The sequence below is a fragment of the Coffea arabica genome, chromosome 8c (assembly GCF_036785885.1).
Source record: "Coffea arabica cultivar ET-39 chromosome 8c, Coffea Arabica ET-39 HiFi, whole genome shotgun sequence".
Lineage (NCBI taxonomy): Eukaryota > Viridiplantae > Streptophyta > Magnoliopsida > Gentianales > Rubiaceae > Coffea > Coffea arabica.
In genome coordinates, this window is record NC_092325.1 from 8,118,229 (window position 1) to 8,146,080 (window position 27,852).

The 27,852-nt window shown below is 35.4% G+C and overlaps 3 protein-coding genes across 4 annotated transcripts; 1 reads left to right on the forward strand and 2 right to left on the reverse strand.

Annotated features, from left to right (window-relative positions):
* Window positions 1–13,055, reverse strand: LOC113706739 (AP-4 complex subunit epsilon). The gene is made up of 11 exons (XM_027228701.2): window positions 12,189–13,055; window positions 10,422–10,607; window positions 8,392–8,607; window positions 8,176–8,286; window positions 5,908–6,105; window positions 5,674–5,805; window positions 3,898–3,954; window positions 3,673–3,789; window positions 2,279–2,356; window positions 1,669–1,812; window positions 1–1,575 (listed from the first exon to the last, which is right to left on the reverse strand). Exons 1-11 carry the CDS (start codon window positions 12,753–12,755, stop codon window positions 469–471), a joined length of 2,913 nt encoding a protein of 970 aa, XP_027084502.1. The 5' UTR covers window positions 12,756–13,055; the 3' UTR covers window positions 1–468.
* A 5,167-nt stretch (window positions 13,056–18,222) lies between these two features.
* LOC113706338 (RNA polymerase II transcriptional coactivator KIWI-like) lies at window positions 18,223–20,430 on the forward strand. Its single transcript, XM_027228223.2, has 4 exons — window positions 18,223–18,498; window positions 18,603–18,708; window positions 20,025–20,047; window positions 20,164–20,430. The coding sequence occupies exons 1-4, from the start codon at window positions 18,370–18,372 to the stop codon at window positions 20,221–20,223; spliced, it is 318 nt and encodes a 105-aa protein (XP_027084024.1). The 5' UTR covers window positions 18,223–18,369; the 3' UTR covers window positions 20,224–20,430.
* A 1,499-nt stretch (window positions 20,431–21,929) lies between these two features.
* LOC113707360 (protein farnesyltransferase/geranylgeranyltransferase type-1 subunit alpha-like) lies at window positions 21,930–27,541 on the reverse strand. Of its 2 annotated transcripts, none has more exons than XM_027229649.2 (6): window positions 27,325–27,541; window positions 25,593–25,847; window positions 25,082–25,203; window positions 24,071–24,191; window positions 23,804–23,899; window positions 21,930–22,663 (listed from the first exon to the last, which is right to left on the reverse strand). In XM_027229649.2, the coding sequence occupies exons 2-6, from the start codon at window positions 25,827–25,829 to the stop codon at window positions 22,196–22,198; spliced, it is 1,044 nt and encodes a 347-aa protein (XP_027085450.1). In that variant the 5' UTR covers window positions 25,830–25,847; window positions 27,325–27,541; the 3' UTR covers window positions 21,930–22,195. The 2 variants fall into 2 exon arrangements, with proteins under 2 accessions (XP_027085450.1, XP_071919657.1); XM_072063556.1 differs by having other exon boundaries at window positions 27,307–27,445.
* Window positions 27,542–27,852: the final 311 nt, after the last annotated feature.

Consider the following 27,852-nt stretch of genomic DNA (forward strand, 5'->3'; position numbering starts at 1 on the left):
TTGGCTCTGCAAAGGGGATACAATGGAATTCGCACAAAAATGGTTTCCAAGCACAAAGAGTTATAAAAGGATCGTCATGAATACATCAAAATAAGCATGAGGAGAATAAAAAATGCACGCTGCTCTTAGTCCTCAATGTGTTCCAGGAAAGCTTAAGCTGAAAAACATGCATAAGCTGAAAAACATGCACAAATAAAAGCCTGACGAATGGTTCAACAACTCTCGTAACTCTCAAATTTTATCTACAAAAGCTCTACTGCTCCTGTGGTTGATACACCGACTATATCCAGTTTTATTCCCCGCAGGCCTTTGACCCACTCCAGTGTAGAAGCCCAACAGATTCGGCACGTTATTTGAGATCCCCGTAGATTAGCCCAACCGCATGGAGATCCAAAGCCGTAATCATACAACAATTGTTCTCGAAGAACAATGATACATGCTATAAAAGATACATCAGCCTCCAGACACTTAGCCCAGCAAATCTCTGAACAAGTTGGGATTCTGACCTGTTGGTGTTACACCTAGTTGCCTGACCAGCGCATCCTTCTCCAGTGATTCTTTAGCATTAGGTCCCTTGTTTAATTGCTGAGTTGGGTTTGTAACCGTATTTTCTCCATGACCATCTCTGTTAGGCGTACCTGCAAGTCCAGAAAGGAGATTGGCCTCATCTCTACCGGCAGGAAGTAGGTTTGGAACACCACCACTTTGCACATTCAGGGTTGTTTCCCCATATAAAGACATAACATCTGGTGCTCCGCTTGCACTAGCATCACTAGTAGTCAAAGTTGAAGTGTCTTGGTTTAGGTCAAGGAGACCTTCCAATTGCTTGAAAGGATCCAAAGATTGTGCACTACTAGAAACAGTGGATTCATCCAAATCAAGCAAGTCTGGAGGCGGCTGGGGAGTTCTCTCTAACACAGCAGTGTCTGAAGTTGCATTCTTAGCCACATGAGATTTTTCTGCAGCAGGAATGTTAGTCTTTGGAACCTTCTGGCTGCCAGAAGATTGTCTTTTGTGGGACTTTGATGTACCACCAAAAAGTGAAGCAGCAAGTTTTTGCTTTTCAGCAGATATTTCTACTTGCTGCCTCCTTGAATCATAAGACACAGCTTTTGAGCTTGAACTACTAACCGCATCAAGCTGAGGAGCTCCATTTTGAATCTTAGGGATATCAGCATTTGAAGTAGATGGTGCAGCAGAAGAGTAAGTTGGCCTACCCCACTTCCGTTGGACCCCATCAAGTTTTAGCTTTAGTTCTAATGACCCAGTGTCAGAAACAGATGGCACAGACGAAGCGACCTGGTGCATCTCTGCATGATAAGATGGCTCAGGTGCAGGTACAAGTTCATTTGATGATGATTGCTCAATCGGAGAAACTCTGGATGGCATCACTGGTTTAGGAAGCTCATATGCCTCAAACCTAAGGGCATGTGATGAGACCTCATGCAGTTCTTGGCTTCTGAAACTGCTGACATCTGTCATTCCAGACCGTTCACCTTCAGGAATATAAGGCTGGGCCCCCTTTTCTATTGACTGCTGAACATAACTGTTGAGAAACGAAAGGCTTCTATCAATCTGCACAAGAATTCATGGGTGTTTAAAGTTGCAAAGAGCACTGCTAAGCTGAGCAGCAACAACTAGCTATGTATTCTCTACAAAATCTGATACCTCGATGTCTTCACAACTTGCATCCATTGGCATGATGTTGGTAGCCACATTAGCATCTAAACCAAGGATTGCTTGAAGTTCATAAGCACGCTGCTGGAGGTCCGTTGAGTGGGATGCTAGTAGTTCTTCAATGAAGGACTGGCACTGCAGTAAGCAAAGAAATTCACCAGTCAGGCCATAAGGAATCATCGCCTAAACCAAACAATGATGCGGCCACATCAAAGCAGCTTGCTCTGTCAGTGACAGGGTATGTCTATCAATCTGAAGTTTGAACCAAAAACAAATCCCAAGATACCAAGATGAGGATGGACAAAAGTCTCATTTACTGCAATCACTACATATAAATACTGATTTTCATCTAGAATCCTGATGACCTACTGCAGTTCAAATGTTGGAATGGGGTATTGCCAGCTAATCATTTCTCAAGACATACAGATTGATATGGCTAGAAATTTGTTCTTAATCTCGCCATCATTCATTTGGCTCAGAGAGAGAGAGAGAGGTGGAGAGAAGAGGCTGAATACTACATGAAGCTCATACATATTATAGTGCAGCATAGGATATAGTTATGTTTAATCAAAAGGAAGAGAATTTGTCTCAGTTTACCCACCTCAGGAAGCACGTCCACTTTTCTCCCAGCTGCTATTTCGAATGAGTATATTTTCATCAATGCAGATATTGCATATGCCTACACAGTAAAGGAAAACATCAAAACTCTATGGATAGGAATCAACTAAACTTCAGATGTCTCAATGAATAATCTCCATGATCAGAACATCTAGAAAGCCTAACTTTTACGGGCATATAACTGCAGTATACATGATCCACAGACTATGCATTCATAATGCAAGAATAGGTCAAGCATGTGTGTGTTCCATTTGTGGAAATCAAGCAGGTCAAGTTCAACTTAAAAAAGTGCACATCTAGTATCTTCATCTCTGCTTTATGAATCTTTACTCGTCTTTGAATACAGGCAGAAGCTTTAATCAAGATCTTTAATGGATGGTTTTCAAGGATATTATAGTGGAATACTACATTTTTAGAGCTTTCAAAAGTGTGTTCATCAGCCAGTAATCGGTACTTCACTTTCCTTTTTTTCTTTTTTCCTTTAATTTGGGGTGCAAGGCCAACATCCAATTACTAACCAAACCTTTATTTTGGTAAATTGGAGACCAATAATTGGATTTCAGTAAATAAGTAAAAATCCAGAATATCTGCAATTTTCTAAAGAACAGTTAGCATTTAGTAAAGTTATTCAGTCCCTTAATAGTTTACTAGCACCTGATATTCAGTAGTTATTACTTAGTAATTTGTATATGTATTCATATATACAAGTATATAATACAAATCTGAAATTCAACCGGTTAACGGGAATTCATGCATCTACCTTTAGTTTCCACGCCACTGTTTTACCAAATATTAGAGACTGGATCTATTTTGATTTTACCAGATTCCAATTTATTGAAATCCGAAGTACAAACAAAATTCGTTCAACCAGTTTTTCAGTTTTTTCCAAATTATAAACAGCCAATTGATTGTTAAATTCTTTTCAATTTTGAACAAGCAACCACTCCAACCACCTGTTGGGAATTTGTTGACAAATCCTTCTTTGCACAATATCCAGTAAACATATCAACCAACATATATCTAAGGAACACTTCAATCCAAGAAATCCCTATGACAGTCTTATATGATACTTTGACATCAGAGTCTGTGTTTATGCGTTTTTGATGAAGCAGAGGGAAAACCAGGTTCACTTGTCAAGCTCATCAGTCTATGCGTGTATACATTTTTTATGTGTAGGCAAACCTATTAAACTCTCAAGCAGGATAACTTAGGCCACAAATCAGCTCAAAAGCATGTACCATAATCAATCAAACAATAGCAGGCTCCCACCAACCCCCCCCCCCCCCCCCCCAAAAAAAATCACAGATAAGACAAATGTAACTTGTCCAACTACCTGAGAGCCAAACAGTCAGTAAAGAAGGTAAAAGTGGTTTATACCTTGACGGTGTCATCAGTTGAGTATGCCTCAGCCACATCACATAATTTACCAGTTATATAGGAGGCAGAATACTTTCCATCTGCAGTTCCATATTCCCCCAAAACCCAACAAATGACCTGTAACATGGACCTCAGGAGATGAAAAGCAGAAAGAAATTTGCATGCTGGTCACTGCAAGATGCATAAAACAAGAAGAAAGTCAAACTAAAACATTGGAAAACTTACTTGGAGAAATGTTGAAGGAAGCTTTGGCTCCACAACAATGCGCAGATATGATTCTACCTGCAGTCCAGGAAAAAGCAGACTCATTTTTCATTTAAAGAAAAAGTGTAATATCATAAGTGCTGACTAAAACATCCTTCTCTATTTCAGACTAAATTAGTAAATTAAGCATAAAAGCTCAGCCGAGAGTCAAAAGAAACAATTCCTGAACATTGACCTTGAATTACAAATTCATCCAGCGATCAGAAATGCAGCGTAATATTATAAATAAAGATAAAAATAATTCAATGCATAAAGTTACAAAACAATAGCAGAGATAGAGATCCACACCATAGGGATCCTCAGATAAACATGCACAAGATCCCCAGAGATAGTCCAAGAACATCTCCTGTTAATGAATGAGCCTTACTAACACACAACAGACTACCAAAACACAAAGCACCAAAGAGATTTTAGGAAACATTTAGCACTCCATTAGTGCCTAGCATGAAGAACAGCAAACTATGTCGAGGAAAAACATATTAAATGAGGACTGCAGTCACAGAGATATATTTCATTGCCTCTATTCTTAAGAGTGATTAACAAACACCATATCCTGTATAGAAAATTCTATTTAATAATAAAACCAAGTTACAAACTCCACAAATTATCAGAGAAAAGTCTAAAAATAAGTGCAGACACAGCATTTTTTTTTTTTTTTTTTTTTTGGAGTAACATGCAAAGAAAACAAAACAGACTTAATCAGACAGGAATATTTTCAATGCCTCTATCCAGTTTGCAAAGGCAAGATGGTTTTTAGCAGGCATCACGGGCATAATTTAAGCTAAGCTTGTGACTGCCAATTATATTCACCTTATTTCTTATTTCATGTGTTGTGTTGACTAGTCAACTTATTCAGATATTCATCATTCTTTGGGTAACTTTTGTGGGCAAGCCAAAATTTCCTTAGGTAATACTTTCTGTAATTAATATATAATGCCATTCGAAGTAGAAAGGCTAACAATTCAGAAATTAGAGAGAACTCTTAAGTATAGAACCTATAAAGAGCATTATGAATTAGCAAGCAACACTAATGTAAAATCTTCTCTTCAGAAAATTTTGAGACAGTATTGGAAACCTCAATTAGGACTTTTCCCACTCTTAGGCATACAAGAAAAATGATTTTAAATGGAGATAGAAATAAGAAATCACCCTAATTACAATTCAATTGGTCGCTGCTAGAATGGCCAATTCAAACTGATTCATCTATCAAATCTTTAAGATCTCGCAATGGCAGGAAAAATATTGCACCAAGTGTAATTGCCCATCCAACTAAGGTATAGAGGAAAAGACCAAACAAAAAGTGTGAACACTTCCAGATGCAAATGTACGGACTGATAAGATCTTCCAATCTGCACACATGGTTCACAACTATGCATCACTTGATAATAGAACAACCCTTTCCCTGCCGCCCCCACAGCATCTTAGTTAATGATGTCAACATAACTTATTTTATCTGCAAGCATACAGTTGTCCAGTCCATGTGCCATCTATACAGAGTCCAGAAAATAGTTCAAGACAAGTACATGCATTCACAAAACTAACAAAATACACCATGTTCAGTTCCCCATCATGATTCTGTTCACTTCCAAATAATAAGCCAGCACAAACTTACTTGTCCAAATTCAGTAAACATCCAAATTCATATGGAAAGAACATCAAGCAACACATAGTTCCAAAATAGCAAGGTAATCTCAAAAGCAGGATTCAGCAAAATTATCTTTGCCGAGGAGCACTTACTGCGGAGGATCTCAACTGACTATCTGCAGTATCATCTTCCTCACCGAAACCCTCAGCAATCAAGCGCATCAAATTATGAGCCACTTTAGGGTTTACTAGATCACCAGCATGTTCAAAGACTCTATTCATTGTCTGAAAGGTAAGAACACCAAGATAAGCACAGAATTCGAAAAGTTGTATATTTCTATTGCAAAATCAAACTCCAGAAAATGGGAAAGTAAGGATCGAATTTACCTGGATAAACCACTGGTTGCTTGGTGCAAATTGCTCAGCAAGTTCAACGCATCTGGATGCAATTTCAGTCTTATAATGGCTATCATTGATGTTTATCATGTAATCAATCATACGGTCCACAATCACTTCCACATTTGAAGATTTTGTCATTTTATATAGCAGCTCAAACGTCTTCCGCTTAAGGGTATCATCAGGGTCCTGTATAACGACGACATCACAGTTTAAAATGATGACAAATGATATGTCATAAAAAATTAATTAAGCAATACAACTCGATTGTGCAGCAGAGTTTGGCCACTCCCTCTCAAAAGAAGGGGGGAGGGAGAAAAGCATTTAAAGAGTGACAAAATTCTAGTTATATCCATTCAGAAAGTAAAAGAAACTAAACTAATATGAAATTCTTAAAATGAGCATTTACCAGAGCATATGATAGGCTCGTTCTCAGTTGATTATTTTAGTTGCTAATAGATTTTGATTATGATTAATCAGTTTTGAGATGTTCTCATTTCTTTTGTATTCAGATTATAGCTTTTTTAATAACCAGAAAAGCTAAAATCCATAATCACCCAAAAGGGTAGCTTTTAATGATTCTGATTATTCTCTATAATCACTTTCCATAATTGCATCTTGTAAAATCTAAACCAAACGAGAACAAGGCTGATATCTTATTCTAAATTAAGTGTAATCTAGAGAAGCGTAACTTTTATATCACGCAGGTAGAGGGCAAAAAAAGTTCTTCAAGGCAGCAGCAAAAATCTCAATCTCATTCAAGATGATGACCTCATAGCCTTCAAATTTGACTTCAAAATTGCTAGCTACTTCAACTATGTCTACCTCAGTAAGAGAGTTACACTGGATGAAGGCAGCAAAGTCCGTTGCCACATCATACAAAGAAAACTGCAGGTATGAAACATGAACCTAATTTGGAGCTCAAACATTGCTTTGATATTGAGTTTTGTGTTCTCTTGCATTCTAGGTTTTGGTTCAACATTCTAATTCTAATTCATTCAGCAGAGAGGGATTTTTAAGGAAAATATGCTTTCTTTACCTTTCATAATTCACGATTTAAAAAGAATTTCATCTTCCAGATATGCATTTCCGGTCTTCCTAAAAGAAAATATTGACGTGGAAAAAACACTCAAAGGATCCTGAACAATGTTGAAGTACACAAATAGGTAGATGTTATTTCAAGATGAAAGGGTCCATGTGCTTTATTTTTTGAATTGTTTATTTGGTGGATTGGTTATGACCAAGGGGTAAAAGCTGTGAAACATAGCTGAAAATACAAAGATACCAGCATTGCCAGATTGCTTAATAGCAAAAACCTGATGTTCAAAAGGCCAAACCTCATCCAAAGTATGTTTTCCAGCACATAATAGGTAACAAATACACATGGAAAACGGCTCATTGCACAATTCCAGAAGGGCTTATTAAACACAATGAACTAGAGTGTTGTTGAACCAAAAAATAAGAACTATTTGCTATCAGACTATACTTAGATAGCATCATAGGTGAAGATCGGTGCAACAAAGCAAATCATTCTTTTCTAACTTTGCAATAAAGAAGAGAAAAGATCACTTGGATGATATGGCATGTAAGCTAAAACAATCAATCTGCTACAGTTGCTGTCGAACACAAATTTCTGAATGACCAATAGCTATATAGAAGAGGCAGAAAGCCTACCATTTTATTAGCAAAAAAAAATACTCTATTTGAAGCTCAATCAACAAGAAGGCAAAAAGATTACAACCTCCATTATATCTTCATTCACCAGAAATAGATGAAAGAACAACTTTAGCTACTGATTTTTCCCCCATAATTGCGCAGAAAGAAAATAAGATGGGGATTCCCTATAAGTGAACAATGATTCAAGTTCATATGTATATGATTCCAGACATCAGAACCACTATACGAAATTCATTAATAACTGGCTACTTCATAGACTACTTAGTTGAAGATCATCCTAAAACGTGAAATAGACACTATTATCCAAGCATCCATGCTATGAAATCCATACACATCATGAATCAGCAAAGAAAAAAAATTGGGACAATATTAGTCTGCACGTCCCAGTTTCAGTTCCCAGAGTATAGAGTACCAGGAAACACTTCCACCAACAGAAGTAAAAAAATGCAAGATAAAGGACAATGCTAATAAAAACGGCATAGGAAACATTAAGCATTTTGCATAGCACCAAAGTCTCCATGACAGTACTAAAATAAGTGTAGCATTATTAATTCACAATGATGAGAAGACAGCATCCTTCACCTCTAAACAATCGATGACAGCAAGTTGGTGTTGTTCAGCAATTTCTGGACTTAACTTTATCAATCTACCAAGAGCATCAATGCCCAGATATTTCAGGTTGTGACTATCACTCTGTTCACCAAATAAGAATTCAGAAATAAGGAACGCACAACAGAATTCATAACACATGGATATATCAAACTGAAAGAAAAAACAGAAAAAGCAGCAAAGACGAACCTTCAAAAACTTGGCAATAGCATCAGCTGCAGATTCTAGAAGTTTGGGGTTTGGATGTATGGAAGAAATACAGCATATGCACTCATAAAGAACAGCATTTCCTATATTACTTGTTGAATCACACTTTCTCATTATGTCACCTATGATAGTATACATTTGCTCACTGGCCTTCTTGTCACCACTACCCAGTAAAGCTAGTATCTTCAATAGTTTGATCTGCATGGAAAATTTGAAGGCATGATCAATAAACGACAATAGAAAATGCTTTAGCATCACCATGTAAGATACTTTACACAATTACTATAAGCACTAAAACATGGTTTAAATGGAAAAAACCTGTAACCAGGGTTTCTCATTGGAGTATGTATTAAGAGCCTTCAAGTCAAACTTCAACTACTACTTTCCTCAGATATTAAGCTTAGTTACATCCCATGAAGCCTTGGCTTTGATTCTTCTGGTTTATATGGTTGTAATAGTTAGTAATGTCATGTTAAATGACTGAAGAATTTTTTTTCTTATCTGGGGTACAGGTTAAGGTCCTTAGAAAATGATCCTCTCTAAATGACAACATCTATTATTGCAGCACCCTATTCCATAATCGTATGTGTGGACATATTCTAACTAAAGAACTCTCCAATTCAATTAATCCAGAAATTGTACTTCATGCTAAATCAGATCATTACTCTAGGATCCTGAAAAAGTTTTTCAACATCCACTCTCTCAAGGTGAACTCCAGCAGCTCACCTGTCCAATTGTTAGATGTACTAAAGAGGCAATCCTCCTCTTATACCAAAACAACATTCATAATGTGAATGCATACACAGATGTAAGCACACATATATCTAAATAAGATGCATGCATATAATACTCAAGAATTCGCTTTTTTATTTCACAAGAAAGAGGCCAATAAGAATTTGAGTTTAATGTACAAAGGAGAAAGTCAAGACACAAGCCTCCAAAAGCCAAATCTTTCTAGGAAGAAAGTCAGACAGTTACAAGGGAAACAATGTGGGAATGAGCTATTCTGTACCTTGTGTACAATAGTCGCAGAAAAATCATTCCTCTTGTAGGTGCTGCCAGTCCACATCCATACCTCTCTCTTTTGATTTCGAGATAAGATTTGTTCTCTTCTTGTCATTTCTTTCTTCATTTATGTCTTCCTTTATGTAGCTGATTAAGTGTCTACTATGACTATGAGACAAAAGAACACGCTATGGTGATTGCCTTCTTGTGAAGTTTTAAACATGTTTCTTTCATTGATCCCTTAAGGACCAAACTAATTGTCTGGCATGCTCCCGTAGTCATTAAAGTGTTTTGTCCACCAAGAGATGGATGTACAGACACAGAAAGAAGCAATTCTTTGTTTCAATGAAACAGGAGCATATATGAACCTCCACTCATGAAGGATAAGGGGGTCAAAACCCAGTTAATTGCAAGTTGGTGAAAACAGAAGGGTAACCCTCTTGCTTCCTAAATTTTTAATCTCTCTCCATTAACTATTCAAGATTATTCTAAAGGCTAAACATTAGAAGCACTTTAACGTTAGGTGGACGCGACCTATTTACACTTATCAAGTCTTTGGTTCAATAACAAACAACAGAGGTTGATATCCATATGCAAGATGCGTTACAAGAGAATTTGGCAGTTAGTAAAGGCATTTGAGGGGTAGGCGAGCCACTATAATTTTTATCCCTACCCAGGGCTAGGCTAAGGATTATGTATCCCCACAGGATGACTTTATCCCATCTAGATTATTGGATCAGACTCATCAAGACAAAGGTTTTAAGTAAAATGAAACAATCCAGTGTAATCCCACCTAATCTGATATTCTAATTAAGCCCTTAAAGTATGAATACTGTAAGGTTGTATTGTTACAAATTAAGCCAGTTAAGAAAATATTAAAGAAGAATTCAACAAACTACAACCAAAAGCTTAAGGAAGAAATAATCATCTCCAGTCAAGCATGTAACTAAGATTTGGAAGAGACCATTGAGAAAAATCTTTATTCGCTTCAAGCCATGTCAACCAACCTGAATAAAAGGAGCTGGCATCTGATGGTAATCATAACTTTTTGGCAGTCGACGTTCAGCTACTTGTTTAAGAATACTCGCAAAACTGGCCACTAAATCCTTGTAGGCATTAACATCAATTGTTATTAGATCATAGAGAGGGCAAAGAGTTGCACCCATAACTCCAGGATCATTATCACATAGCTTCTGCAAAATTAACATAGAATCGAAGAAAAATTTGTTAGTTCTATAAACAATGATAATTTGATTTCTCACCTACAATTGCATATATACTAAGAAATTGTATATCGATCTGGAACTCCATATATCCAAAAAATTATAGTAACCATTTCGCTTGAATAAGAGAAACACTCGAAAATATTTTTTAATGTAAGCATGAAATAATCTATACCATCTCAAACCCAACTATTAAGTGCTTAAACTATACAAGTTAAAGCCTTCTCCAACCTAAAAACAGTTGTTTAAGGTGCTCTAGTTTTGAGTTTGACTTTGTTTTAAGCTTGCTTTTAAGTTGAAAAGCACAAACATACTTTCAATAGAAACTTCTTACTCTTTTCTAAGCATTTTCAGAAGAGCTGAAGCAAAATAGCATTGCAAAATTTCTACTTATTCACGTAAGTTACTAAGTAAGCACAGTGCTGTACACAAACCATCAAAAATTATAAAGTTTCATTCAAAGTTATGTATCATACACATACCCTAGTGGTTAACCACTAGGCAAGGCATGTTGACATAAGATTCCCTCACATCTCAAACTCATTGCACTGTAAACAATTCTAACTTACAGGAAAGAGATTTTCTCCTTATAAAGCAGAATATATACACATAGCACACAGAATGGGTATAAATTACAAAACAAAACTAGCAAAATTTGCATGTGGAGGTTATGCTGCCATTCCTACCAACACATTAAAGAGCTATAGAATATTGATGTCCAACTTCATTGACTCTATTAACAAATGATGTACCTTTCTGAATCCTAAGTTCATCCTATGTTGCATCCCTCACAAAAAAAAAAAAAAAAGAAAAAAAATTCAACATCCTAGAAGAATAGTAAGTCGTTCTCCATAAAGAAGTATTTGATATCAAAAAACACACCAAGTACTTTCTAGAAGTTACCACATACTGGCACAGCGTTTACATACAATGCGTGTTATAGAAAGTTACCATACTTTAATAACAAAACAAGGTCTATGTTGCACTCAGATCTCCTGCCCCCACTGTTTTCCATTCCAATGCCTCCCATATTATATTTACTCCGGCCAAAAAGAGTACCTACATTCTAAAAACTCTTCCACTCAAAAACTGCTATACCCAATCAATAATGTACAACAACACAGGAACTTACAAAGGCCACTAATGCGCTACCAGAATTAAATACTATATGAACACATTTCTTGAAATTTTACACTAACAATCTACATTCTCAAAAAGGGCCACTTCAGAAGTATTACCAAAATCAAAATGTTGAATCCCTCTTGTCCCACCTAAATACCCTTATTATCAATCCACATTGAGAAAGCACGACATTTATCACCAGGGGCTCATGGATGAGTCGATTGTTTTTTCTTACTTATGATAGGAGTTCTAACTCAGATCCTTAAAAAGTTACTCACTTTGCACATTAACATAGTAAATGTTTTATATTAAAATTGCCAACAGCCTCTCAACTGATTACTACTCTCCAGTCAACAACAAACCAGAGATCTTCACTCTGATTTTTTTACCTACATTAACAATATATACAAGTTTGAAACTTCAGTGCACCTTTCTGAAATTAGATATGAGATGATTGACAGAAGAGGGAGCGCGCTGATAAAAACGGTGTAATGCCATAACAGCCTTCTTCCTGACAGCTTCTTTCTGATGCCCCAACAACTCCACAACCTGCGGCAGCACAGCTGGAATAGTCTCCTCATTAATCAACTTACAAACCACATTCAAAGCCGCACAAACCACCAAATAGTTATCCGATTTCAAGTCCTTCTGTATAGTATTCACAATCAAAATAATCAAATCATGATCCTCATTTAGAAACAGCGTCACCGCCAAATACCCAGTCCTCTTCAGATGAATATTATCATCATGAGTCATCTTCACCGCATGAATATACCCAAAAGAAGCATCGTGCCCAAGCATCTCAACATAAACAAGCCTTATAATATACTCCTTCATCTTCCTCTTCGGAATGTCCGGCTCCGTAATTCTCCGTTTCAGCGTCTCAATTTCATGAAGAACGATCCTATCCTCTTCTGCCTTGGATCGAGCTTCTCCAATCGATTTAATTAGGTCAAGAAACTCCTTCGATTGCCCGAATCCTCCTTGGGAGCCCATTGCGAGCTCCCGCCCGATAGTCTTCAACTGCTCCAGCTTGAATTTGCTTTATCAAACGCTAACAACAATCTTCGATCAAAAATCTCGGAAATTTCGGACAATTCCAGCCCAGGTACTTGAATTTGATTGGCAATTTCGGGCCGGCCAGTGATGATTGGGGGAAAATCACAACGAATTTTGGGTATTAGGGTATTAATTATTTGGAAGATCTGAGAAAAAAAATTTTGAGAAATTGGGGAAGATCCAGAGAGAGAGAGTAGAGAAGAGTGTTTTAGTATCAGTACGAGTCTGAAGAGATATTCATTCATAGAACTACATGAGAAGCACGTGCAGAATTTTTATTTTTCCCTTTTTCTTTTAATTTTTCTTTCTTTTTTTTTTTTTTTTTAGCTTTTCATTTTGGGTTTGTATATTTTGCTTTGTATATTCTACTTTATTTAGTGGGCAAAAGTGGAAAAGTTTTTGTTACGTTTTGTCTATAAAAATTCTCCATAGGACTTTGGAAAATTGTTCTCGTTGAATTTGATTTTGTATGTTATTGATTGATTTTTTTTAGAGGTTTTTATTTTTTTTTTTAAAATTTGGGATTAATTGAGATAAAGGAAATTAATATTTGTAAAAAAACAAACACAAAGAGAAGGGAAAAGTACAAATGAATTATATCACAAATATTAATCAAATGTTGTTGATTGATTGTCATACAATAGGTCTCCCTGTATTTGGATTTGGGCATTGCTCTATCTACATGAAACTTAGGCATATGGGAATTATTATGTGATTTTTAGGGGTTGTTTCTTGTTTTTCCATTTCCTTTTCTTTTGCTTCTGGATGTTTGCTTGTATCTTTTTATTTCCTTTCTTTCTGATCTGGCTATTGCTTTGTCTTTTCTTTATTTTGTCGAATAATTCAAGTATATTTTACTTAAGTGAGAACAAGTGCGGTAAGGTACACATTCGACTCAAAATGGTGAAAAAGTCTATAGAAACAATTATGCTGCACTGCCTCCGCAGCTGATCACACACAAGGTAACTTACGACTCTGCCGTCCTTACTTTCCTTTTTTTTTTTTTTGGTTTATTTTTGAGTGATTCGACCTATTTGTTTTTTTTTGCTTAGAGATTACGTAAAAAAACAATTATTACATCAATGGCTGGCCATAGCCAACAACATATATTGCCATTGGTTATTCCACGACCTTACCCCTCCTTCCTTCACTTTTCTATTGCCACTGAAACTGAACATTTGAATCACTTCCTCAACTAATGTTGTTAGATTATTTATTTTATATTTTTCCAATTTTAGTTGTATTTTATTAGCAAAATTGATGTGATTAAGGAATTTTTTACACTTTTCCTGTGTATTTTCCTTGCAGGCAAAGTGGATGGAAGAGATGGTGGTGATGCGAACTTGTTCATACCATCTTGGCTGGTTTATCTCATTAGTAAATAATGACTAAGGAGGGGAAACTTCCTTTTGCTTTCAAGCCAGAAAAGTTATGTGTCAAATAATTAGGTTTTATTCAGCGCCAAACATGCCCATCTTAATGAGGTAGGTATTATGTGCATGATACTATGTATTTCGTGTTTGCGATGCTAACTAAATTGTTGATAAGAAAATACTTGACACTTTCATTTAGTACTTTAATACCAAGAGAAAAAGAAAGTGTCTTATGTGAGTTCTGTTCTTGGCTGGTGCGTAACTCTTATTTCAAGGCCAACGTATGAGGTTGTTTATTTGTATGTTTCATTCGAAAGCTTACTTCTGCATTTTGGTTGATGGCCTTGGAGTAAAGCAAATACATGGATTTCTTTCTGAAGACTTTTATTCAAAGAAAAACTAGGATCAGTGAGTTCTTGCTATGTATGTGTGTTCTCTGTTTACTTAAAGCATTTGGATTAATAGCGAGTATTTTACACATTGAATTCAGAACTCCCATGTAACATTTTTATGTCAATTTTAGTTCTGGTGCTATGTCAACCTTGATTTGATGTGTGAAGCCCATGCCTAGACCTATGTAATGACCAAAGTCATGAAATTGATGCAAAATAGGTAAAAAGGGGAACTAAATGAGTTGAAGAGATGTGAGAGTTTGGTCTATAATGGATTGGAAGAAGTATAAGGAGGCAATCTCACACTTTGTTTGCTTTGTTAATCTTTGAAACCAATGGAATAGAAATTATTTACCCCTGGCATCACACGTTCATGATTTAAATATTACTAGGCCTGGTGCCCCGCGAGTTTCGCGGGTGTCCATTGTTGATTGTTTAATGATAATGTAGGTTATAATTTTAGAGAAAAGTTTTTTTTTAATTTTGATTTTTGGTTGTATATTTTTGAATTTTTTAATTTTTGAAATATTATTGAAGTAATATTTTTGGAATATAGTTAATGGAAGGTAATGGAAAGTGGTATAATTAATTTGTATTTATTAAATAGCTATGGATTTTTTGTTGATAAGTGTTTTATGGTAGTTGCATTTGTGTTATGTTATTTAATTTAAAAATGGAAGAACTTTAAGTTAATAATTCAGTTATTAACTAATATTATTTAAGGAGTATTTTTGAAATAGAGAGAAATTATGTTATATTGTGAAAAATAATTGGTTGGAGTAAAATATATTTTGGAAAAAGTGGAGATATATAAAATGGGTAATAAATAGGATATAAAAATATATTTATATGTTTTTGTAGCGAAAATAAGTCTGTGTTTGTATTATAGAATTAAAGTTGTGTTTTTAGAGAATAAATATTTTTGTTAATAGATATATTGTGGAAGATAAATTATATATAAAGGGTATAGAATTAATTATAACTTTTTTTTGAATAGAAATAAATTATTGGATATTTTTAGAAAATGGTTGGTGAAATGAATGGAAGTTAAAGATAGATTGGTATAGTTGATTTATATTTATTGGATGTGTGTGAAGTTTTTGTTGATATATATATATATATATATATATATATATATTTTTTTTTTTTTTTTTTTTTTTTTTTTTTTGAGAAAATGAATTTTTTTATATATATATTTTGGGCTAGAAAGTGTATGTTATGATTGTTTGATGCTGTTTATATTATCTGTTTTTTTGTTTATATATGTGTGGTTATTATTGTAAATATTTAGAGTGGGCGGTAATGGTAAAATTTTGTGAAGTTGTGTAATGAGAGGAATTTCATAGTTGGTGGTAAATTTTTTATTTCATTACATAAATGATGGATAATTTAGGGGAATATAATTGTTATGTCCAATAAGTTGTAATGAACATTTGTTGATCAGGATTGCTGGATGAAGTCTCTGTCAAAGAGGTTGATAGAATAATTGTTTTCGTTGAGTAGGGTAAACAACACGACACTTCCTTCATACAAGAAATATTTATGTGCAAATGTCGGCCAACCTTCTGTTATCTGCATTCCTTGTAGCGAACACAATTTTAAAGAGTCTATTTGCTCATTGATATGAAAAATTAATCATGGTTGTTAGCTCATTGATATTTATGTAATCATGCAGTCATTTATTTATTGATTAATGAATATGTTACTCAAAATCAACGAATAGTACATGGGCTTCTGTGTTATGGAGAAAAAACACAATTTTAAAGAGTAATTTTAAAGAGTCTATTAGATCATTGATGTGAAAATTTACTAACTCTTGTTAGCTCATTATATTTATCTAATCATGAAGTAATTTATTTATTGATTAATGAATATCTTATTCAAAGTCAACGAATAGTACATGAGCTTATGTGTTACAGAAATTTAAATTACAATAAGGTGACTCGAGGCATATTTTTTAACAAAATCAATATGTTTGTTAATATATATATTTTGGGTAATCAATTTATTGATTAATGAATATCATAATAAATATAAAAGAGAAGAGAGAATTATAGTTTGAAGAAAGAAAATGGAGGAGAAAGAAAAGGACGAAATTGGGGAGAAAAGCTAACATTTGTGAGTAAAGTCAGGCAACAGCGGAAGATCCAGGAGAAACAAAAGGACAAAATTGGGGACAAAATTACAGGCGAACCAAGGGAAAGGGCAGAATGGGAACAAAGCAACAAAAAAAGCAACGAGGACAAGCGGAAGCAGAAGCAAGGGCGCTACATGAAGCCCACGAAAAGACTAAAAAGGACAAAATAAGCTGCAAAACCACAGCGAAACCGGCACAATCAACTGTTCATCAGGCTTCGCGGCTTTAAGTAGTTTAGATGTTTGTAGATTCTGAATTATCAGTAAAATTGGTCGTCCGATGTAATGAAATGATTTGTGGTTCGTACTTAAGAATGACTTAAGTAGATTTAACCTTTTTCCACTTCCAGTTTTATCCCCCTAGTTATCTCTCTGGTGAACTTTGAATTTGCACTCTGGGTCTTGGAAGCCCTATTCCCTTCTATGTCATTCCTTTACTCTATTATTAATTTTTATACCAGGATCAAATAGTTAACTTTCCTCCTACTGTGTATTATGCATGCAATAAAGTTCCGTTTACAGTTTTGCTTTAGGACTGTAAGCAATTCCAATCCCTTCCAGAGCATAAATATAACATTGTCTAATTCATGAGGTTTATGTATTCCAAGTGATAAAGAACATGTACCGCGACCACAAGGAACCTAATTCAATGACAATATCGCTATTCATGTAATGTCTACTTATCCAAGGGTTGACGGGCATAAGCGCTATCTATTCCACCGCGCAACGCTGCGATTATGCCTCCTAGTCTATGAAATAGAGATGCAAACGTATCAACCAACTCATGAACACTCATGAACATTAAATTCAAGTTGAACAATCATGAATCAGCTTGGTCAAAGAGCTCAGTCAACGTTAAATTCAAGTTGAACACTCATGAATCAGCTCGGTCAAAGAGTTCAATCAACTCAACGCTGCGGTTATACCTCCTAGTCTATGAAATAGAGATGCAAACGTATCAACCAACTCATGAACACTCATGAACATTAAATTCAAGTTGAACAATCATGAATCAGCCTGGTCAAAAAGCTCAGTCAACATTAAATTCAAGTTGAACACTCATGAATCAGCTCGGTCAAAGAACTCAGTCACATTAAATTCAAGTTGGTTCAAGTATAAAAAAACTCAATTCATTAATTCGTAAGCTACTCAATTATATATATATATATATATTTATATATATTTATATATATAATTTTTTTTAATAATAAAATTATATATAAATTCTTAATATTTTATTATTTATTAAAAATTTTACTATTTTATTTATTTTTAAAATAAAAATAATTACTTTCTAATTTTTTTAAAGTTCAAATAGAATCAAATTCAAATTCAACTTAATTTGAATTTCACATCGAGTTTGAGTTCGATTTTTACGTCGTCTGTCTAACTGGAGCTTCAGCTTGGCAGGGCAAAATTGGATTTGTATGCAGCCCTAGGTACCAAAGCATTTCATTTCATTTCACAACTTAGTTTGAGGGCAAAGATGTAATTTCACATACCTCAGACGTCTCTCCTGCTCTCTGCATAAGTACGAGTACCAAGACCTGCTCCAGTAAGCATTTTAGAGGGAAAGGAAATTCACCTCTGCGGCCTGAGCACTTCAAAACGTCATCGTATTTTGTCAATCCGAAGCACCGAAAGAGAGAAATGTCGAAGCGGGGAAAGAATAAGGACGAGGACTACGCCTCCGAAGACGAAGAGCCCAATAAGCGTCCCAAGAAATCTTCCAAAGCCGACGATTCCGATGACGCTGCCGACGACATTGTCGTCTGCGAGGTATATTTCATGAATATTCCTCTTAAATAGTTGTATAACTGTTTTTACTGAACATTCTTGAGTAATCATTTCTTCTTTTTTTTTTCCTTTGGAAATTTTGTTAGATATCGAAGAATCGGAGGGTTTCTGTGAGGAACTGGCAAGGAAGAGTGGTTGTTGATATTCGGGAGTTTTACGTCAAAGATGGCAAGCAACTCCCTGGCAAAAAAGGTTTACTTTTTATTTTTGTTTATTTATTTATTTGTTTTTATTTTTTATAACCCAAAACCCTAAAACCCTAATTAGTGATCAGACCAACTACAGTATTTTTAAAGTCAAAAAGCATTTTTTTTCTAAGTTTTCAGGTTTGCCCTACAAAATCCTTGGACTGGTGAGAACAGACTTAGTATTGTTAAAAAAAAAACTGATTTTTTTGCTTGAGATTGAGGTTAGAATATTGCTGCTTGATGTGATTTTTAGTTTGATTAATGGATGCACAAATGTATGCTGCTAATCGGGTTGTGCTTTTTTTTTTTTTGCGATGGATTTTGCATTTCAAATGGAAAAGAAATTGGGCAAAAAAAAAGTCATTCTTTTGTTGTTGTTGTTATTGCTGTTACTGAAGTGATTGTGAGCGGGAAAAAGGGGGAAAGTAGAAAGGAGTTCTTGTTTCTGCCGGATGAATCATAATATTGAATTTGCCTTGCTGCTATCTGCTTTAAAATATGTGATTATATAAGGATCATTGATCTGCGTTTTGTACCCTTCCTGCTGCAGGTGCTTAAATGTTATCAGAAATGCTGTTTTGAACTTTTTAGTTGTGCTATAATTTTGGAATGTGAACAATGTGTTGAATTACATTTTACTTGCAATCACTGATTTGTAGGTGTAAAATGTGAGTTTATAATCATACTTATCCTATTCATTGCCATTAACACTACGTAACAAATTGCATTGACAAAATATTGTCAAGGTGGACTCCTATTAGCCTAGCAGGCGGAGAAAACATTCTTTTTCATGGAGTAGCTTTGGTCCGTGTAGGTGGTATGGTAGATCTGAAGATGGTGCTTCAACCGAGCTGTATGTTTGTTTTTAGGAGCATTTAAGCATGTCAAGAAGAAACTTTAAATTTGAAAATTTGACGGTATCAAAAGTGAGATACCTAGTCAAATCTCATTACTGATTTTGGACTGGGGGAATTTTTCGAATGCATGCATAAAAATTTGTAAACAAGCATAGGGCAATTTTATGTGGATAAGTTGTCTTCATTGTATAGAATAAAATGAAAAGTTCATGACAACTACACCATGAGTAGAAAAAAGCTGTCTTTAATCAAGTTATGGGATATTTTAGATAGGTTCTCCCAATTAATTTTATTTGCTTGGATGAAAAATCACATTCTCTTGTCTGGACATGTCTGCTCTGTATCTTTTACATGAGTTATCTACCAGTAACTGTTTGTCTTGAAATGATAGAGCAGTAATATCAGGTGTGTATTTAGACTGTTTGTAGTTTTAAATTTACTGATTTCTTTTGTTTTGTTTCAGGGATATCATTGACCATGGACCAGGTATTGTTTGACAGCTCTCTTTACTTGTGACTTTTTCTGTTTTTCTTTTTAGTGTTTTTGGCTCCCAATATCTCTTGTTATAGGTTGTTTTAAAGTACTTTATCTCCATTTTGCAGTGGAATGTACTTCGTGAGCATGTGGATGAAATTGACAAGGCAGTTGCTGAGAATAGTTAGATGGTCAGGCTTGGGATTGTGTACTTTTGTTAATATGAATCAACTGGAATTTTGCATGAAGAAGGGGCTGGAAGGATGTAACTAGTGATAACTCTACTTAGACATGCTAACATGTTAGCCTTAGTCTAGAGATTGTAAAAAGATAAATCTGATGCAGCTTTTGAGCTTGTCATGTCTATTATCTATGCATTGTCTATTTTGAGGTCATTTGCCAAAGCATGTTTCCTGTCCTCATTTGCTTATTTATGTGTATTTCTTGTTTAATTTGTTTTTTTTTGGGTGGGATTTCGTTAGGAATAGGGTGATAGATACTTGGAAGTTGGACCAGTTATCGAGCTTGAAAGGTTGTCTATCAACTTTCTGCAGAAAAAGCTTAGACTGTTTACAGTGAGCATGCACCAACACTCGCGTTTTGATAGGAGTTTAGGCACTACTACCTCGCAATTAGTTGTTTTAGTTTAAGATTGAGTACGAGCATTTTGCCAAGTATATGAATGAGTGGCTGCACATTCATTTTACTTTTTACAATAACTGCCCTGCAATTGGATTGGATTAACATTGCAATCCTTCTCCATTAAGTTTGCTTTGCTTTGATCAGACCTGTTCTGATTGCTGTGGCTTCATCATTAGCATTTTCTCCTTCCTTTGGTTCAGAGTTCAGACTTGAGATGCAGCTGAATAGCTGGTTGGTAGGGTAAAATTACTCTAAAGCTAGTGTTGTTTCTTAATCATCTCATTCAAAGTTGAATCCCTCGATCATTGGGCCAAGCAGTGCTGTTGAACACTGAATACTTCACCATTTCAAATAAACGTCTACTATTTCAATTTCAATTTTGCTCTGAAGTTATCTTCCCCAAGTTTGGTTAGCAGTAGCACTGCTTTTACGTGGTAATTGCTTTTACCCTGAAAAAACATGAGAAACAACTATAGCTGCTTCACTCTACTGGAAAAGTTGAATACCTTTTCGCTAGTGCCTTGACTCTAGCCTACTGCAATATCCTTTTTTCCTGTGGTACAATGCAAAAATTTTTTTTAATACCCGGCATTACCTTCTCTATTAACATATTTCGAGGGGAAAGAATACTTTGAGAGGAACTCCCAACATTGTTCCATTTGTAGTTTGGAGGGTTAAAACATAGTAACATAGCGTGCTAATTGGATTGCCTGAATTGCTCAGATTTAAATACTGACGTTTTTTGTCATGCGAAACAACCTTGATGATGCATATTATATAATTTTTTTATCCAAATCTTTGTATTATACAAATTGTTATTTTGTTTTGGTTAGACAAGTTTGTTTACAATCTCATATGCGATGAATGGTCACTCTGCAAGGTTCAAGTCAGCTTTTATTATAATCACAGCCACACAGCGAAGACATCAACTGAAAAATTAACAAATCTCCAACATGTCATAAATTAGTGAACCATTGAGACAAACTGACAAGGTTACTTGCAAACAAGTGGTATAGGAATATAAACCGACAAAGTCCATCACTAGTTTAATTCCTGCTAGAATGCTTGTCAGTAGTGACATTTGAAACGCCTATAATTACCAGAACCTTGCGGTCTAGAGCCCAAAAGGGGTGAGAATGGAATAGGTGGGGAGCATCCCATTGTCATAAGACTCAGTTTCTGCAAATCTTATGGAGGAGGATGCTACATTATGAAAACAAACAAAAACAAGTCAATATCATGAAAATAGAAAGACAGAAGAAACCAAGTGCATAGCTTATATATGTTTCGATTGCATCCTTTATCCGGTACTCAAATAGAGTAAATTAGAGGTTCAGCTACAGTGGGTAGTTCAATATGGTGGTGTTATAACAAAAGGATAGTTCAATATGGTGGTGTAAAGAGCAACACAAGGACTTTCCACATAAGAAGTTCTTTTCTATGTAGGACCTCTCTCCTCTGATAATACTGACGAGTAGAGAAAGAAGGCAAGATAAGACGAAAGATCTATGGGCACCTTTATAAACTCAAACCAGTCAATCCATCATCTTTCAAGCATTGAGCTGCTTGAGCAGGCACTATGTTCCTCCGCCACTTCCAATAGTTTGCTCTCATTGGATCTACAAGTTCTAGGATAGAACAGACCACTTTCACCAAATCAGAACCTTGGGCACCTGAGTCAGAAAGACCATAGACAGCATTTCTTATCTCCAGGCTAGGCTGGAAACCATGGCAGAGAAGGTCCAAAAGCATGCTGAGGGCGTGCACGTAATTGTTTTTGGCAGTCAAAATCTTTAAGCAAACTGACGCTACTTGAGGGTCTTTAACTAGAGCATGTGTATCATTTCTGTATAAGCCTCGAAGGTACCTCCAAGGACTTTCATTTTCAGGATGCTCCATAATTGCATTAACTGTACAAGTTACTTCTGACTCCCTCATTGCCCCCAGGCCTCCAAGGAGAGGAGATCTTGTTACAACAAAATATCTCTGCAACCAATAATTCAACATGGGATTTCTCAGATGTAGAAATCTACAAAGGTACAACACTGTGACAAGAGATCATGCAAGGATGAGTAAAACATGACCTCCTCATAGCATATCAGATGATTATATGATGCAAGTTGAAATCACACAATTAACTATCTGCTAGCATTTGGGATGATGGTACCAGTAAAGTTTTGACATTAGATCCATAAACAGCTGAATTTGAAATCTCACGTTTTATACGTTCACCGACACACATTGAATATTTTAAATATTTATCAATCAGTACAGAACAAATAACAGATGATTTTGTTAACAAGATATCCAAATAGGCATATAAGCACAATACAATTGTGTTGCATAAGGTCAGAGGGTTTGAGTTTATAAGCTTCTAACTAGTTAGTTTGGGTTACCTGGGAATACCTAAGATTTAATCAGTTCAACTAGGGAAAGATTTCGAATATTCAATCTAGCACAAATTGGGTTGAAAACATTAACGTTGTTAATCAGATTAGTCAGCTTTTTTCTTTCCCTGTTTATAAGAATTTTCAAGAACATCTGGTCATGAACTTGGAAATTTAAATTAGTTTTACATTAAAACAATGAAGGTTTTACACAAAGTTGGTCACGAAGTTGCAGAACGAGTCATCATGTGAGATGAAATGCGAGATTTTACTAATAACAATGCTAACACAAAAAAGAAAACTCTAGATAGTCCACCTGAGACGATTGCAAAAGAGAAGAGAGGATTTGGAGTGGCTTTGGAGCTGTTCTAGGCATCTAGCACAAGTGGAGGTTTTATGGAGAAAACAGGAGCAAAATATATATCTAAACTGGAGGAATATTTAAAGTGACGTCAAGACTGGCTAGAGAGTCATGGCTCTCTTTGATTTTTCTACAGTAACTGGCTTCATGGACTTGCATAAATTGCTTTTCTTGATCTTGTACCTTATTTACCAATTTTTTAACTTGCAAAAAGGATAAGGACCAGCTGGTAATTTTTATTTTCAAGGCAACACCATCTTGTATTACTCAATGTATACTGGTAGACCAAAACATAAAAGAGGCCTATTTACCAATGACGTTTGGAGATAGACATCATGACATTTAGGATCTAATCCAAGCCAAAGCATCATTCTTTACCTGATTCCAAGCAGAATTATTGAAAATGTCATCTTTCAGGAGTAGTTCACAATAGGTTAGCTCATCTTTCCATCCGCCAAGTGCCTGAAGGACCCACTGCACAAGAGATTTAGATATTCAGTCTCTTCATGTACACATACCAAACAAAAAGTCCCTTTACACCTCCTTTACCAGAGCAAACATGGTGATTGTCATTTAAGGCAATTGAGAACTCTTCCACCTCAAAGAATGGAACAGAATAAAGAATAATACTAAATCAAATATTACCTGTCTATGAGACCAGGCATGATAATGTTTTGCATCCTTAGAAAGAATTGTCTTTGTGAACTCAAGCTCCCTAGTTGAAGCATCAGTTCCCAAATTTTCAGCAACCCAACGCCTATGGTGCCTGGAAAGTCATTTTTCTAATTAGTTTCAAGTCCCTAAAACCAGAATGATTCGAAACTAACCAACAATAGAACTGGGTGAAACAACATAAAAAGGGAAGTTTTGAATGCATGCTTGTGCCAAATGTATGTATTAAAAGAATAAATAAAAAAACATTCTTTTTTTTTCAAGCAGGCAATCCAATCCAGCTTTCGCTGGTTTCCAGATGGACATTGCTCTTTTTTTGAAATTACATGTCAGGTTATGATTTTAAACCCTCACCGACTCCAAAGGGCCTCCCATTCAATTAAGCAAAATTCAATATCAAAATAGCTTGTCCATGTGATAATATCCCAAGCCAATAGTTCTATGTTCAAATTTAGCAGCTTACTCTTGTATGTTTGAACTACATGTCAGATTATGTTCCATTCAACTATGCATGTTCTTATGACACTTTATTTTACCAACCAAAGAACTATAACTGACATGATACGAATTGACATGATATAGGTATTGCAAAGGATGCTGATAGCTTTCCAAATACTACTAGTACAAAGATAATCCTTTTTTCCCGTTATGTATTAAGTATCTTTAGATTTGGAAATGAACAATGTCCCAGCATAGAAAAAGTTCCTTAGCAACAAACAGAACTCAAGCAAATCCCAGAAGTTAAATGAAACTAAGCTTCCACACAAATATGATTGTTAAAAGCTTAAGAGGAGAGGAGAAAATAAGAGGACATGCAGATAAAACAAGAAAACTATTTGTCAAAAGGATCACCTCACCAATTCAGTCTGCAGACACCTAGACTTTGTCTTTGATCAATTGCATCAATTGCACCAGGTACAATAAACAACAAAACTGAAATTATCTACATAAGGGTCCAAATGCAGAAGAAAAATGTAGCGATACCATATCTGATAATTCTTAGAGTTTCCTTCCACAATGCCTTCCACAATGCCATCCACAAAGTCCAATTCCTTGTTCATGTCAGCATTAAGCGCCTCAAGTACTAGACGCCTAAATTGCCATACCTAAATCAACAGACTCACAAAATAAATGCCTAATACACATAATTCTTCACAAAATAATTCCCCTCCATATTTTCTTCTTTTTTCCGAAGCTTCAAGAGCCTAAAGGGCCCATCTAATAACATCAAGAACTCATGAACAAGAAAAGCCAACACGCATGTCATGATTATTCAAAAAATCACTTTAACAAAAGGGGTCTTGTTGTGAGAATTTAAAATAGCAGAAAAAGGTCAAAATTTAGACTCTTCTGTGTTGTTTATCATAAAATATGTACTGCAAAATTCCCTAAACAGCAAAAACAATAAGTTCTTACTTCAAAAAATTCTTACTCCAATTTCTCTATAGAGGGTACTAAACATATAAGCATGCATCAACACAAAACAAGAACTAACAGTGTAATTTCCAGGGTTAAGTTTGATGGCTTCGGTGGTGAGTTGAAGTGCTCGAAGAGACCGCTCATCGGCTACATATATTGCTCTAAAATAGTCCATTGTCTCTCTAAATTCATCAGTATAGGAGATAGGGACAATGGGATTTGGACCATCATCCTGGGGGACAGGCTTCACATCGGCATATTCAGGCCTCTGACTCAAAGGGATTCTTTCACTGCTTTTTTGCAAGACATCCATCGCTATCCTGCATGAGTTCTGTAGGGAAAAGGGAACCAATTAAAGCCAATTACAACTCAACTAAACAAGAAGATTATTAAGCTAGACAATTAACATTTTTCAGTTCGAAACTTAATGAAAACTTTGAAAACAAACAACTAGAGGCAAATCATAAAAAATAGAAAAGACTAGGGGAGTGGTCAAAACAGGAAAAAAGAAAAAAGGAAAAATGGAAAATCTACGGTACTAAAGCTGTTTTCATTGAACAAGAATGCTACTGATTGATTTCTGATCAGGGTTTTAACTTCGGCCAAGTTGTCACTGCGACCCAGCCTCCCATTCCAGGCTACTTTTACTCGGAGATGCTAGAATCGGAGTTAACTTGATGAACTCTGGCTAGTCCTGATCCAGTCGACCGATTGTGTTGAAAAAATATTATATATATATATATATATAAAAGCGAGATTTGCCCGAGTCTAGCCTCACAGTTTCAAAATTCAACCCAAAAAATAGGTGGCAGAATAAACAGCTAGAATTGTTTGCCCTTGTCCTAGTGTCACCAATTGTAATCTAAATTTGTCTTCTCAAATCCACAATACTCAACACATACCAGTTGTAGTATAAACTTGTCTTCTCAAATCACAATGATCAACAACGGCGATGTTTGAGATTTCTACATGGGAGAAGAAGAGGCAAAGAGAACTGGGACTGAAAGTGAAGCTTCAAGTTGCAGAGAGTGGACAGGGTAGGGAAAGAGAAGAATGTAAAGCTCACCAATGGTGAGAGAGGCTCGAGAACAAGAAATAGAAGAGAAGCAGCTTCAGAAGTATCATCTAGCCATGCGAGTTAGTTCCACGTTCATGACTTCTCAACGTGTCTCCACTCATAGTGAACTCATTTTCTTTTTCTTTTCAACAACAACAGAAAACTAATTGCTCTATTAACATCATGAGATCTAACACCATCAGAAGATAACAGTAAAAAGGATAGCAGTCCACATTGAAATTCTAGTTTAAATTAAAGAAATCAAATTATGGGTACCTTTTTTGTCAAGATAGAATTTTGATAAATTGATTAAATTGAACTTAAAAAGCATAGTTTGTTTAGCACAATATGAGAATACAATCACCAAGACACAAACTCACGCGCGTTGGTGATGTTTTTCACTGCAATGCCTTCTGGAAAGAACTCAAAACTCAAGAGCTTTCAAGAATTATAATCCAAAACTCAAATTTTATTTCCATGCAACATTTTAGCAAACACCTTGATTGCATTTACAGGATCACATATTCTCCATCCTAACCCAATACAGGCAAACCCAAAACTTGCTCATATGAATTCAGCACAAGAAGAACAGTACCAATTCAATACCAAATCTCAACTAAAACTTCACAGACCAGCAAAATAGTTCGACTAAAATACTTCAATAAAGGATCAAAACTGTCGACATAATTATATGCATCAAGAAATAAACAGAAGTTACAGCTTTTGGAGTTACAGGAAGAACGGGATTTACACTGCTTTTTCTCTAATGATATTTGACACAGTAATGGTGGCGGATTCCGGCAAAACGATGATTTCTCTGCCTCGTTTGCTCCTCGGATTTGCTCTTGCTTTTACTGTTTACTGCTTTTTTTTTTTTTTTCCTGGGATTTTGACTCACTGTTTTATTCTTTCTTTTATCATCCCCCGAATTTAAGGGTTTCAGAAGCTGTAGGCTTCTTACTGCTGATAATTCGGATTTTTTTTTTTTCAGAAATTTAGAAATAAGTAGTTAAACCTAACTTCCAAGTTAACTTCAAAAGCCACGGTGGTAACTTCTGAGGCCAATCTGGGGACCTATTTACCGAGTTTTTGGTTAAAATAATCTACTTTTCAAAAAATAATTCCAAAGTAACGCTCTTTCAGTTTTTATTCCCTTGTTAATCTAGTTATTGCCATGTAGACTCCCCATCAAAGGAAAAAAATAACTTATAAATCTTTTGTTTATATATTACACAATTTTTCTTTATTTAGTGCCTTAAGGACATTCTGTAAACAAATT